Source organism: Palaemon carinicauda, chromosome 34 (assembly GCF_036898095.1).
Source record: "Palaemon carinicauda isolate YSFRI2023 chromosome 34, ASM3689809v2, whole genome shotgun sequence".
NCBI classification, from domain to species: domain Eukaryota; kingdom Metazoa; phylum Arthropoda; class Malacostraca; order Decapoda; family Palaemonidae; genus Palaemon; species Palaemon carinicauda.
This window is the reverse complement of record NC_090758.1, coordinates 43,086,401-43,098,900: the sequence shown is the minus strand read 5'-3', so window position 1 is coordinate 43,098,900 and position 12,500 is coordinate 43,086,401. Positions and strand designations below refer to the sequence as shown.

At 29.7% G+C, this 12,500-nt stretch overlaps 1 protein-coding gene across 1 annotated transcript in view; it reads right to left on the bottom strand.

Annotated features, from left to right (window-relative positions):
• The window catches only part of LOC137626852 (neuroligin-4, Y-linked-like), a 10,902-nt gene extending 4,081 nt beyond the window's left edge, over nucleotides 1-6,821 (bottom strand). Inside the window, exons 1-3 of the mRNA XM_068357837.1 lie at nucleotides 6,818-6,821; nucleotides 6,421-6,626; nucleotides 223-417 (exon numbers count right to left, since the gene is read on the bottom strand). Of these exons, the coding sequence (XP_068213938.1) occupies nucleotides 223-417; nucleotides 6,421-6,626; nucleotides 6,818-6,821 (405 nt within the window). The remainder of the gene's footprint in view (nucleotides 1-222; nucleotides 418-6,420; nucleotides 6,627-6,817) is intronic.
• Between the last annotated feature and the right edge of the window lie 5,679 nt (nucleotides 6,822-12,500).

Sequence of the window (12,500 nt, the reverse complement as noted above, 5' to 3'; positions counted from 1 at the left end):
GAATGGAAGAGGAATATATGATTTTATTTATATCATGATTCTTTTATTGGTATTTATTATATTATATTTTCTTGAATACTATTTGCATGATTTGGATACATATATCTCTAATCTATGGATAAGATTCAAAAACTTTCTGTAGATTATTAAAGATTTTCATTAATAATATATACCATATTTTTCTATTTCATATATAAATCCAATCTATCCATATCAACGCACATTTGAACCTTCTTCCTCCAAGACGTGGAGATAAGATGATCGGGAAGTCGTGTAGAGCTGTTTGGCAAGATCTGCCATCGGCGAGACAATATTCGCATCGTGAAGGCCTTGGCCGGTTGAGTCTCTGATGCTGATTGGTTGATAGAGGGATCTTGACCAATCAGTGTACTCGGCTGTGATGGCTAACATTATTTCCTGTGGCGAGATGAAAATGCTCCATGTGAGGTTTACTTTTATATATTAGATGGTATAGTTTATATATGTGTGTAGCCCAGGTGATAATAATAATAATAATAATAATAATGATAATAATAATAATAATAATAATAATAATAATAATAATAATAATAATAATAATAATTCCCACCTGCAGATGATATCGATAGTTATTGACGACGATGGATCTCAGCAGATCCTCCCTATAGTCAGCATCGAATCCTTCCTGGACTTCTTGCTGATTCAGGATGTCAAGGAGGTTGGCAGCTGTCATTCCTAGTAGGAGGTCAACTGGAGTTCGACCTTCCTTGCCTTTGAAATCAAGAGGAAAATTAAGATATTTCTTATTTTTCTTTTTATAGTTGAATGATTAAGAATATTACTTGGTATAGACAAATGGAGATATTTAGGATATACGATTAAGTACTTGGGTGCAAGTTAACTTTTATATTATAGTTTAGAAATTAGGAATTTTATTCTCTTTTAACGTATGTGTTCATTATGCAAGGATTTCAGTTCGTAACTGTATATATCTGTGAATATAAAAAAACAACAACAAAAACAACAACAAAAGCAGCTGTGCCTAGAACTCTGCAGGGCATTGGCCACATCCATGTCCTTATTCATGCCTGTGGTTTGGCTAGTTTTCATCACCAGGCTTGCCAACTACGGACTGGTGATGGTGGGTGATTTATGTCTTATTGCTCACAGCAAACGTAGCTATTATAGGTAGCCCTGGTAAAGCTCTGCTGTTCATCAGGCGCATCTATATATATATATATATATATATATATATATATATATATATATATATATATATATATATATATATATATATATATATATATATATATATATATATATATATATATATATATATATATATATATATATATATATATATATATATATATATATATATATATATATATATATATATATATATATATATATATATATATATATATATATATATATATATATATATATATATATATATATATATATATATATATATATATAGGTATGTATATATGTAATATTATAGATCTCCGGGTTTCAGCTGTATTATCCATTTCATGCATTCTAAATTACGACCCTAAATAGCATTTATAATGAATAAAATATTCTTTTGCCTGTGAATTAACATATCAAATCCATCAAAGTATTTTTACAAGTTAAACTTACCCATTTTGCTCTGATGATTTTTCCAGTCCGGTTTGATAGTGACACCATCGATGCTGGGGCCAACAGCCACTTGAAACTTGGATGTCTTTAGTTGAACCTTTAAGAACAACAAGTTAATGTTATTTCCTTTTTTAAACGTTATATTTTTCCGGAATCATAATTATTATTTAGACAAAAATATTAAAGTCAACTTATTATTTGTCTTTCATGATATTGATTGAAATATTATTATACTGAAAATAAATCCTCTTGACTTAAAAGCATTTACAAGAAAACAGTCCAATCATACATTGTTAGGTTTAATATAAATTCAAATTAACAATAATATTTTGGTTTTAAAAAAAATACCTTTAGGTATAAAGATGGACATTTGATCGAAATTTAAATTTAATGTAATTTTTGCTAGATATAATTAAAAGTTCTATAATAAAATCATCTCGAGTTAAAATGATTTCCAATCAAACATAAAAGTCCTACTGTGTATTGTTAGTTTAAATACAAACTTAACTTTCTAAAAACATTTTAGTTTCCTAAAACATCCCTTCATTTATCTAAATAGACTTTTAATTAGAATTAAGTTCTGTTTGTTAGTAGAAATAATTTTTACGTATCCACAAAAATGTATATACAATTTACAGATCGTTTAATTACCCATTCGTAACTTAAAGGAATTACTTGCTATATAGAGAAAAAACTGACTAATTATACTTTTTTTTTTTTTAAACAGATTGCCATATTAATTAATTAATTGTATTATTAAACTCTTGTATTATTTTTCTCTTTCCAGGAATATACTCATCAAAAATAAAGAAAAGAAACTGTAACTACAGCATAATTAATGAAATTTTAATAAAGATATCAGTTGACAAGTAATGAAATTACAACTACAGAAAAATAAAAAGAATAGTTACATTTCATTAGTGTTTCTACCTATTTAGATTCCATGTAGCTCATTTGCTGTATGAACTCTGTGGAGGCTCATAGCCAAGAGCAGAATAATTATTAAAGACAGCATAATTTACTATGTAAAAATTTTATCCTATAGTTCTAGCATATTATATGAGTGGAAAGAGTATAAGCTAAAATTGTATAATAGTCAAATTATAATCATTTTCCCTTGTTTTCTTAGAATGTCTTACTGTTATTTTTGAAAATCATATCCACTTGTTATATAAAACAAAACAAAATGAATATGTAAATAAGTTAAAATTACTATCTCTTTTATAATAAATTGCAAGAGTCTAACTACATACAAGAGGAGGTGCCTCTGTATCTGCGTGTGTAAGAGTATCTATCTAAATGCTAACCTGTGATTTTTGACTGGTCACTTACACTAGTAAACAAAGACTCATTCAGATTAAATCTAGAACAACTCAATCACCTTTAATATGTCATGCAGAGGCTTCTTCCTCAGACACTGGAGAAGATTTTCATAGTGGCGAAAGAGGTTGTTTGGAACAGGGCAGTCCAGCTGGGTGGCTACATCGAGGGCGTGTCCAGATGGGTCCCGGACTGAAGCCCAGGGACTGAGTGCAGATCCTGACATCAGGATTGCTCGCTTGAACAGACCTGCTCCTGATGACCAGGGGAGAAGGATTGCCCGAAGGATATTATGGTAGGAAGAATTCTATGGTGTTACGTGTTTAGAGGGGCTGTTAACTTATATGTTTTTGGTACATTTTTGGTAGAGACATGGTTTATATATATATATATATATATATATATATATATATATATATATATATATATATATATATATATATATATATATATATATATATATACATATACAAATATAAATACATATATATATATATATATATATATATATATATATATATATATATATATATATATATATGTGTGTGTGTGTGTGTGTGTGTGTGTGTGTGTGTGTGTGTGTGTGTCTGCTTCTGTATGTCTTATTTATGCATATGAGTGTGTGTGTGTGTGTTTAAACAAATATTTAAGGATTTTGTGAGCCTCAGTAGTCATAAATATCATAAACTATATTATCTTAATCCCTCTTTTCTCTCAATAATGTTCCAACTCGTTTCGTGACGTAAAAACAATATTACTTTTTGTAGACCAACAGAGAAAACACGAACATGTAAATAAATGTAGTTTGGCCTTTTCACAAGAACAAGACTCCAATTATAGAATATCTATAAATAAGAACAATAAACAATATTGGGGAAGGAATTTCCTATAACAAATAAAAAGACGATAATAGAAAATTAAATTAGTGTTTCTTCTTAATGATAATAAAATGGAATGGGATATATACATTGAAGTTTATTTGATTTAACTTTTTAGTTATGAATCACAAGAAATCAAGTAGGAAGGTATGTATACATACACACACATAAACACACACATATATTTATATATATATATATATATATATATATATATATATATATATATATATATATATATATATATATATATATATATATATATATATATATATATATATATATATATATATATATATATATATATATATATATATATATATATATATATATATATATATATATATATATAATATATGTATATATATATGTATATATATATACATATATGTATATATATATATATATATATATATATATATATATATATATATATATATATATATATATATATATATATATATATATATATATATATATATATATATATATATATATATATATATATATATATATATATATATATATATATATATATATATATATATATATATATATATATATATATATATATATATATATATATATAGATAGATATATGTGTGTGTGTGTGTTTGTCTCGTAGGATTTTTATACAGGAGGATTAAAACTGGTAGGCGAGAATGACCATGAATGGGAGGTAAATCAGTTGTTGTTTGTGAATGATACTGCACTGGTAGCAGCCACAGAAGAGAAGATTGACCGACTAGTGCCAGAATTTGGAAGGGTGTATGAGAGAAGGAAGTTGAGAGTTAATGTGGGTAAGAGTAAGGTTATGAGATGTACGAGAAGGGAAGGTGGTGCAAGGTTGATTGTCATGTTGAATGGAGAGTTACCTGAGGAGGTGGATCAGTTTAAGTACTTGGTGTCTGTTGTTGTAGCAAATGGTGGAGTGGAAGCAGATGTACGTCAGAGAGTGAATGAAGGTTGCAAAGTGTTGGGGGCAGTTAAGGGAGTAGTAAAAATTAGAGGGTTGGGCATGAATGCAAAGAGAGTTCTATATGAGAAAGTGATTGTACCAACTGTGATGTATGGATCGGAGTTGTGGGGAATGAAAGTGATTGAGAGACAGAAATAGAATGTGTTTGAGATGAAGTGTCTAAGGAGTATGGCTGGTGTATCTCGAGTAGATAGGGTTAGGAACGAATTGGTGAGGGAGAGAACGGGTGTAAGAAATGAGTTAGCGGCTAGAGTGGATATGAATATGTTGAGGTGGTTTGGCCATGTTGAGAGAATGGGAAATATTTGTCTGCTAAAGAAGGTGATGAATGCAAGAGTTGATGGGAGAAGTACAAGAGGAAGGCCAAGGTTTGGGTGGATGGATGGTGTGAAGAAAGCTCTGGGTGATAGGAGGATAGAGGTGAGAGAGGCAAGAGAGAGTGCTAGAAATAGGAATGAATGGCGAGCGATTGTGATGCAGTTCCGGTAGGCCCTGCTGCTTCCTCCGGTGCCTTAGATGACCGCGGAGGTAGCAGCAGTAGGGGACTCAGCAGTATGAAGCTTCATCTGTGGTGGATAATGTGGGAGGTTGGGCTGTGGCGCCCTAGCAGTACCAGCTGAACTCGGTTGAGTCCCTGGTTAGGCTGAAGGAATGTAGAGAGTAGAGGTCCCTTTTTTGTTTTGTTTCTTTGTTGATGTCGGCTACCCTCCAAAATTGGGGGAAGTGCCTTTGGTATATATATATATATATATATATATATATATATATATATATATATATATATATATATATATATATATATATATATATATATATATATATGTGTGTGTGTGTGTGTGTGTGTGTGTGTGTGTGTGTATACAATTTCCAATAATATTAGAAAAAATCAAAATACCCATAAACTGAATTAAACAGAAACATTATTCCAAAACATACCATTTTCCTTAAAAGTTCACAACTCCAAAACCAAGACCAGAAATGATAGTTGAAATCAAATGAGGAAGTCCCTTGAGGAAACTTGAGATGCTCCACCATATAGTCATTCAATTATTTGCCTTATTTAACTCTCGTTTCCATTATGGGATTTTGAAATACGTTTCCTTTCAGGAATTTACATTTGTGGAATAGATGGAGGATTTTGTTTGACCTGATTATCTTGTTTAGGAGTGAATATGCTACGTTTAATAATAAGAATAATAATAATAATAATAATAATAATAATAATAATAATAATAATAATAATAATAATAATAATAATAATAATAATAATAATAATAATATTTATTATTATTATTATTATTAAATGATAATATAGTAAAAAATTCAAGCTTATTTTTAATATTATTATTATTATTATTATTATTATTATTATTATTATTATTATTATTATTATTATTAGTTGTAGTGCTAGTAATATTAGAATTAGTTAGATTACAGTAACTGCAGCAGCAATACTATCAGCATTAGAATTAATCCTGATACCAAATACATCCTTTAGAAATATCGTAAAACAACCATTAACATCATGTCATCCCTCCAACCACATGTAACATCAACTAATGAATATCTTAAAATCTTTGAAATTTCCCTTTGTCACAGAGAACAAGGTTTACTTACTGACTGACCTGTAGCAGCGGGCGATATGACAAGGTAGTTGAGGCAGGCGGCTCCCGTGCCGTGACCCATGACCGTGACCTGACCTGGGTCCCCCCCGAAGTGGACGATGTTCTCTTGAACCCAGTGCAAGGCTGCCAGCTGGTCCATCAGGCCGTAGTTAGCTACGGTTGGGCGACCCACTGGGTCAGTGTTCGCATGGTAAAAACCTGGGGTAGATTAGGTAAGAGTTGAAGAGTTCAGATATTGATGCATATATGTATATGTACAATATAATTTTTCACATTTTGACGGGTTTTTCATATTCTATATAAACATATATTATACTCCTCAATATATCTGGATTCTCTTTACTACGGGATCAGACCACCGGGGGGGAATCAGCGAATTAGTAATTTACCCATGATTATATAGATAGATATAATCACAGGAAATATGAAAATACAAAAAACTCTAGCAAGGAAATGACTGTAAATGATGGTGAAATCTATGATAGATAAAGTTGAATTAGTAAAGCTATCCAAAAAAAAAAAAAAAACGGACTGAAAACATTGGGTATAGGAAATCACACCAAAATTAAAGATAAGCAAAATATGATAAACCAATAAATACGGCTTTTATAGACTATGAGACAGCTTTTCATACTACCAAAAATTCAGCAGTAATGAAAGCCCTTCAAAAGTAAGGATAAGATGAATCTTAATATTGAAGATATCTATATAGATAGCACAGAAACCTCAACACTACATAGCTAGTAAGAAAATTCCGATTAAGCAAGGAGTTACACAGGGAGACCTTTCTCTCGTAAATTATTCATAGAAAGAAGAGAAGAAGTTTTTAATTACTTAGACTGGGAAAATGTGAGAATTAATAGTAATGTGGAATAACTTAAGAGCTTAAGATTTGTAGATATCTTATTTCTATTTATTTATTCAAGGGATTTTCTGCGAAAGATGATCGATGATTTGAATATAGAAAGCGCAATATATGAGTGGAAATAAATATGAGTAAAACTAATATAGTTTACAATGAAAGTACAGACACGCTAAATAAAACATATTTATAGACCTATAGAAATTGTTAATGCATTTATGTACATATGACAGACAATAAGGTTTTACCAGGATATGCGACCAAATTTAAAGGAGGATAAGCATGAGTTTAGGAAAAGTATAATGTCTTTTCTCTAAAAAGAAAAAAAAATCAGGTGGAACTACCAGTTTCAACTCATACATAGCCTTACTAAAGTCATAAAACAAAAGCTACTTACAAATCAAAGAATTGTGGAAAGAGAAATTATGGGTATAAAGTTGATAGACAGATATATGAGCAATATGGATACAAGAGCAAAATTTAATTCTAATTATTGGCTATAATGAACTAGAAAATTAGTTCCCGATTGTATTTGAAAAGTCTGCCAATGTTACAGACTCGCCAAATATCTGTGCCAATTATGCATTTTCGATCATCAAGTTTTTTCTTTGATAAAATCTTGGGTAATTTTAAAAAGCTTTTATGTTCACTTATGTATAAAGATTTTTAACATTTTTGCTGTTATTTGCTTAATTCTTAATCCAGATCTGTTAAGTATTCGAGGATGTTTAAATGAAATTGTATCTACTTTGACGTGCTTAGGAGAGGTAAAGATCCAAAGGGGAGTTCTCGGATCTCTCTCTCTCTCTCTCTCTCTCTCTCTCTCTCTCTCTCTCTCTCTCTCTCTCTTGTTTTTGTTAACAGAATTGGAATAGTTGTTTGGTTTTATCAATCAGGAATGAAATTATCGTAATACTTATGATAAACTACATCACGGTAATATACTATTTCATTGTTGATATATATATATATATATATATATATATATATATATATATATATATATATATATATATATATATATATATATATATATATATATATATATATATACATATATAGATATATATTTGTGTGTGTGCATGTCTGTGTCCAGGTCTGTATGGGTGTGTGTGTGTGTGTACGAGAGAGAGAGAGAGAGAGAGAGAGAGAGAGAGAGAGAGAGAGAGACGTATGTTGGTTTGCTTACATAAGTTTGAATATACACGTGAACTTCTAACAAATAGTTTTATATCTGAGTTCAATCTATCGAAAATCTGGTTCTTGGCCGAAAATAGGTCTGACAAAAAAAAATGTTCTGGTTTTCAATATCTCTAATAAAAGGCAGAATTCCTTTTCATTGTTTTCCATGTTAGATAAAAATCTAAATTTTTTGGGTTCTTTTTAGAGTATCTGATATAGATTAAAATCTGTTTTGGTGGCTGTCAATATTTCTCAGGAAAAAATATTAATGTAGTATTTTATGTATTATCTTCTTTTGGCCAATTATTATCAGTGTTTACTTTTTTATGTTGAATTTACGTGGGTGGATTATTAGGCAAGAGTATTTTTTTTTCTAAAAAGAAAAAATATTTAATCATATGGTCCTACCAATATTAACTTATGCATGAGAAACTTGGAGTGTTACTAAACCCTTAGAACATAAGTTTTTACAACTCAAAGAGCATTTGAAAGAATATAGATGGGAATAACACTAAGAAACAGAAAGAGAAAAATGGATACATGAGCAAACTGAAGTAGAGGTTATTCTAACAACAATTAAGAATAACAAAATAGACATAGGCCAGACATATAAAAATGACAGGCAATAGATGGACATTAAGAATAACAGAGTGGATCCCGAAAGATTTTAAAAGAAGCAGGGGAAGGAAAAGAAGACGATGGATTGATAAACTAATGAAGTTTCCGGGCGTGAACTGTCATAAAAAGACCATAATCAGACGCAAGTGGAAACACTTGTATGAGGCCTTTTTTCTGCAGTGAACTATTGACTCCTGCTGCTGGTTATGATGATAAAGATGATGATGATGATGATGATGATGATGTTGATGATGACGATGAGGATGATGATGATACATTTAACATGGGATGAAATGCTTGTGGTAAATTAACTTCTATGATAATTAATTAGTTATTCTATTAGTTACTTTCTTCTTTTTATTAGTTACTTACAAAAATTATTGCTTTCAAGTCCTATCTTAAATCTTAGACAATACCTTCAATGACTCAATTGAAATAATATAAAGTTTTATTCGAAAAATAGTTGTCCTCTATCGTTTTAATGTTAGAAATTGAAATGCATTCACCAAATGCATTTAAATATGATATGCATTCAGATAATGGATCGTCATAGTAAAGGGAACCAATGTGCAATATAATATATTAAATTGATAAGTTGCATTAAATTCATTTCAGTCTCATAATTTCTCATCAAACCTAATTTAATGATATCAGTATATGTGAATTTAAATCTTCGCTTGGTTTTTTTGGTTCTCAAAATTCCCATTTCATAATAATTTATGTCAACAAAAATGTAGTAACACATTTTCAATCCCACCAACTGATTTCCACTTTTCAGGCCTGTAATAAACATTCTATATCTAAAAAGTCTAGTTAAAAGTAATTATTTCTATGCATTTTCATCCATTCTGTGGATATACTTTTCAGAATAAAATAAAACACTATTACTTACAATAGGTACTTAAAGGCTTCTTTTAATGCATATTGAACCATGGAACAACTTTACTGACTTGCATATATTTACTAAGGAAATGATGATAAGGTTTATTTTATAAGTAATTCACACCTTGGAACGCCCTTATCAACAAACACAAATTCGAGGGCAGGTGATGTAGGACAGTCAGGCAGACGTTGGCGAAGGAACTGAAATATGACAATTTTCCTTTTTCGTTATCCTATTTGTTTATGTTGATTACCCTGATGATATGAACATTAAATTACAACATAGTCATACACCCTTTGGCTTATAATTATTACTCGTTAAATTATTTGACTCTGTAATGAATAATGTTATTTTCCATTCAAGGAAATTCCATTTGGCTACGCTGTCCCAACCTCGTCCCACTTCCCTCAACTGTGTTGATGATTTTTACGTTGGTCATTCATACAGTATCAAGGCTCATTATCTGTGTTCTAATGAAGAAATAAAATTTGAAAAAATTTTGCAAGTAAACCGTAGTTGCTTTCCATTATATATGAAAAAATCACACGATTTTTTGATAAAAATATCCATTTATAATAAGGAAAATATAGTTGGATAATTCACCAATTCTTTAGCCTCTCCATCCTTACCATACTTTTTTTTTCTTTTTTTCTTTCTTTTTGACCAACGTGTTCGTCAAAGAATTGTCTACATTAGTTGGGCCAAGGTGTCTCTGATGCCATCTATTGGCGGTAAAGTAAAACTCGTTACGATATATGGTAGGGAGCTAGAGGGGGCTCTTGGTTTATGTCTTTTGGGATGTAGCAAACTTGTTTTTCTTCGTAGTTCTGAGTAATAATACATGTCATACCATGTAACATATTGATTATCTTCTGGTGTCATATAAAGGTAATTAAGGTTGGATCAAATAACAGTTTAATTACTTGATTGTCTCATTGATTTCAGTACAAGTGGCATTCTCTCTGGCAACCCCACTTTTGCCCTGACCCCCAAATATAATGGAACAAACGATTGTTTGTTAAAGAAATATATCTGACATTTAATATAAATTCTTCAATTTCATAAACAGAATTAAGTTGTGTTTATACTGCAATGAAGCACAAGTTTAATTGTGTCTGTTTTATGGAAAAATTTTCACCAGAAATAGAGTGATGAAAATTATAATGAGGGGATGAGGGGGACAATTAGTAATTGGGTACTGTACTACTAAGGCCATCTATTGGTCAAGAAAATAAACAATGCTCAGAGCTCTGTTATTCTTGCATTCAGGAATCTTCCAAAGGTAAATTTTGTTAGAAAATAGTCTAAAATGCCTACTTGATTGGAACTGAATATAATTTATACTTCCTACGCATCTCTTATATAGGTGGCAATCTATCGGCCTTTTTCAATTGCATAGAATCATTCACTTGAATGGAGCAAGGGACATGAGCTACCGTCAATTTACTTGAGGTAAAAAGACTCTGGTTCTGTTTAAAACATAATTAAAACATAATTTCATGATAAGTTAATCTTGATTTTTGCATCAAAAATCATTATTTAAATAATACTTATTTTCTTCAGATTTTGTTAAATTCCACGTTATAGAGCAAATCCTAATATTCTGCAAATAAACCACATAATAAAAAGCAAAACTTTAACCAGAATCTATTTATGTCTTTATTAAAGACGTTAGCAGCTAATCAAAATTACAATTATCATTATTAATATTAATCCTATGATAAATAAATGTGCCTTTTTACATTAACTACATTCGATATACAACTGATAATAATAATAATAATAATAATAATAATAATAATAATAATAATAATAATAATAATAATATTGTGGATATTAATATATATTTGAACATCCGTATATTCCTTACCAAAATATGAACAAAAAAGAAATTATAGATAAAGAAAACAGAGGAAACAAGTTATTGATATATTTAATGCAAGCAACTCTATCAAACCCCTAAGAAATTACCGATGCTTTTATATAAGAAAAATATTGTATCATCAAGGTTTATCCATTTGAACACAAAATATATTTGACAGGATTTTATTAATTTTACTCATAAATCAGTAGTGAAGAGAATGATTTTAAAATGTCTCTGTAGTTTTTTTTTTTTATTGTTTGAACACTAATTTATGATATTGATTTGATTTTTATATTCCTAAATGAAAGATCTAGACTAAAATAAATGGAATTTGGATTATACATTTGCACCAATATATTAACCTCCTATTCAAAGATATGATGCAATTTGTCAATACAATTCTAAACCTCTGAATACATATGAAAAGATATTTGACTTTTGTAATCTTTTTGCAGTATTGTATCTAGGGTAAATTAGAGATATTTTCTTACTTTTTTCATAATTGTATTTACAAAAAAAACTAAAACCTTACTTGTCATAAGAAAGATTTCTTGATAATTTTTACAAATATGTCAAACTACTGATTAATGACAACTCCCCCCCCCCCTCTATCTCTCTCTCTCTCTCTCTCTCTCTCTCTCCTCTCTCTCTCCTCTCTCTCTC